General features: G+C 45.9%; 1 protein-coding gene and 1 long non-coding RNA gene across 2 annotated transcripts in view; one reads left to right on the top strand and one right to left on the bottom strand.

The window, feature by feature from the left end:
* Positions 1–910, bottom strand: part of LOC116068858 (zinc finger protein 431-like) — an 18,045-nt gene extending 17,135 nt beyond the window's left edge. Inside the window, exon 1 of the mRNA XM_031338954.1 lies at positions 795–910. Within this exon, the coding sequence (XP_031194814.1) occupies positions 795–797 (3 nt within the window). The 5' untranslated portion in view covers positions 798–910. The remainder of the gene's footprint in view (positions 1–794) is intronic.
* Positions 530–2,997, top strand: part of LOC116068861 — a 37,664-nt gene continuing 35,196 nt past the window's right edge. The window contains exon 1 of the long non-coding RNA XR_004109707.1: positions 530–1,090. This is a non-coding gene — a long non-coding RNA (uncharacterized LOC116068861). The remainder of the gene's footprint in view (positions 1,091–2,997) is intronic.

Genomic DNA, 2,997 nt, shown 5'->3' with positions numbered 1-2,997 from the left:
TGTTCAAGGTCTGCTCTTTTTTTTTTTTCTTTTTCGAGACAGGGTTTCTGGCTGTCCAGGAACTCACTCTGTAGACCAGGCTTGCCTCCAACTTAGAAATCTGCCTGCTTCTGCCTCCCAAGTGCTGAGATTAAAGGGGTGAGCCACCACAGCCTGGCTCAAGGCCTGCTCTTTGATATGGAGATGGGCCTACTGGCTGGTTGTAAATCAAGTTTCTTTCCTTCCTTGTAGTTTGGAGCCATATTTCTGGACAATCATGGTGAACAAAAACTTCTATCCTAGCTTCCTAATCTCTAACTACCCTGGTTAGAGTACTACTTATCTGGCGTTGTTTTACAGCCAGTCCTCCCTCAGCTCAATTCTACTTTGTAAGCCTTACTAACTCCTAAGCTTTAGTGAATCCTTTACATCATCAATTCTACTCTATTACATCACAGCATGATGTTGGATTGCTACCCGGCACATGAGACGCCTTTTACAACTTCCACAAAACTTAACTCCAAATGGATTGTACACCTTAATGTCTAATGCTAAGAACAGAATTTGTAGAAACTAGGACTGAGTTTGGGATCATGCCAAGAATCTTTCTACACAAGACAAATGCTCTGCACAGACGCAGCCCCCACAGTGAAGTTATTCAGAGACTACAGTTGGGTCCCGCGAGTGGCTAGGGCCACAGGGGACCTCACACGTGGCTGCTGATTCCCACTTTTCCCTGGGAAGGACCCACCTCACCAGTTCGCGCTGCTCAGACCCCTGCTTCTCCCCATTGCTGGCAGTGACCCTGTGCTCACCATGTTGCAGCTTCGGAGCTTGCCTGCGCACGCTCCACAGCATCCAGCGGCAGGACAGAAGAGCACAGCACACAAGACAATCCAAGGCTGCTCAGACACTAAGCGAAACCACCACCACGGCACCCGGAAAAACCCGCCTTCCCATCTGACTGGCAGGTCTGCCTAAAGGCTGATTGGTCACTAAGTCTTGAGTGACTCGAGCACCTCCCTTAGGTTAGAGTGTGCTGAAGGTACACAGAATAGAGATTCTCAACCCAAGCTATAAGTCCTGGGCCGGACCTTTTCCAGATCTACAGGTATGTGCGTTTCTATAATACTTCTGCCTGTCTTCCAATAGCCTTACCATCTGTCTTCCTGTCCAGCCCCAGGAAGGACCTACGATCCACCTACCAACTGCTCAGTAGCTTGCTCCTCCCCTATGTGGGCAGTGACCCTGTGCTCGCCAGGTGCTGATTTCTGCCCGAGCTTCCCTCACTCCTCAGGCTGTCACACCAGCTAATAGGTACCCAGGATATTAACAATTACAGAGAGATTTTTTGGGGGGAACAATAGTTTTCTTTTGTTGCTCTTGGGATACAGATTCGTGACCTACAGCTGACTTGCATGTATTTAGCACATCAAAGCTGGCTGGGTGGAGCCATCCAGCAGAGTAGGGCAAACCTGGTTTACCTTAAACACAGCTGGAAATGAAAAGGTGAGAAAAAAATGAAGCCAAAACAAAGCTTCTGATCAAGGCTCAAAGTTTATAAGCTTTGCATTTATGAAGGAGAAAAACACAAAACACATCCACTTCTTCAGCTGGAGTATGTTGTAGGGCAAGGTCAGAACAGGCAGCCAAAAGAGCTAAGTTTCCTTGGGAACCTGCAACTGCAGCCAAGACATATGTGACTCTGTCCTGGTTGATAAGGCCTGTGGTGGCGAATGTTCAAGGTCTGGTAGCCTGCTCAAGGCTGGGAAGGTTACAGCTGTGCCTCCACGTTCTCCCATCACTCCTCAGTCCCCATCTGTTACAGGGCAAGAGTGGAATGCCCCACTTGGCCTGGAAATCCCTAGCCTCTGGGCCAGCTTTCCCTTCCCCAGAAGCTCTTCCTATATAATCCAGACATTTTGTACTCTTTGTCTCTCTGTTTCTCTGTCTCAATCTCTCTCCCTGCTCCTCCCTTGCCCATCCTTCTCCCTCCAACCTCACTCTCAATCTCTCCCCCAACCCATCCCAGCATTTTTCTCTCCCTGGTTGCTGTACTTGCTCTTTCTCCCGACTTCTGCTCCTTATTTTCCTATCCCATAATGATTTTTCTGACTTCCTTGGGACTAGTGAACTCTCTGGTTCCTTGGGGTCAGTGAATCCACTAGAGAGCTGCCCCTAATAAACACACAAATCCTCTAATTTCTCTTGAGTTTAGTCTTCATCCTGGGCTTAGGTAAACTGCAGCTGGTTTTCAGCTAGTAGATATGAGAACCCTAGGAGACAAACAGGAACCAGATGACAAACCATGTGGAGCAGTGGTGTTAGCCAGCATATCTTCCTCAGTGGGAAGGTAAACACATATTCATACACAGAGCTGTATTAATAAAGATTCTCTAGATGAAAAGACATGATAGGCTGAATGTATATATGTAGAAAGTGAATTTATTAGAATATTTCACAGTCTGTGGTCCAACTAGTCCAACAATGGCTAACCTAGCTTGTGTAGGAGTAGGAAAACCTAGATAAGAATGTATGCAGACTCCCTCAGTAAAATCCCAATGCTTCCTTTCCTGAAGGAAATCATTGCTTTGGAAATGACTCCTATTCTCTCCTTACTAGCCACAGTGGATAAAATCTTTCTCAGTTCTTCTGTCTTGTTTTATGTGATGGCTATTCATAGTAGACAAACCATGTGGATGGAATTAACTAAAACTGACAGAGTTTAGGTTCGGGGTGGGGGTCAGGGGGAGGTTCTTAATTATAACTTTTGAAATGTGAAAACTCTTCTTTAATTCTCAAGTTTTTTGAGGTGTTAAGATCCACCTTTACTCTAGGCCACAGCTTCTGGTGGCAGCCGACATATATAAAGGATATTGAAGATGGTAGCTCGTTCTCTTTGCCTCCTTACCTTACCTCTGGCTAGCCAGTCCATTGTTCCTTCCTTTCCTTCTTTCTTTCTTCCTTCCTTTCTTTTTTTCTTTCTTTCTTTCTTTCTTTCTTTCTTTCTTTCTTTCT

This window comes from Mastomys coucha, unplaced genomic scaffold (assembly GCF_008632895.1).
Source record: "Mastomys coucha isolate ucsf_1 unplaced genomic scaffold, UCSF_Mcou_1 pScaffold22, whole genome shotgun sequence".
Lineage (NCBI taxonomy): Eukaryota > Metazoa > Chordata > Mammalia > Rodentia > Muridae > Mastomys > Mastomys coucha.
Note: the sequence above shows the minus strand (reverse complement) of the source record. Positions and strands in the feature narration are given on the sequence as shown.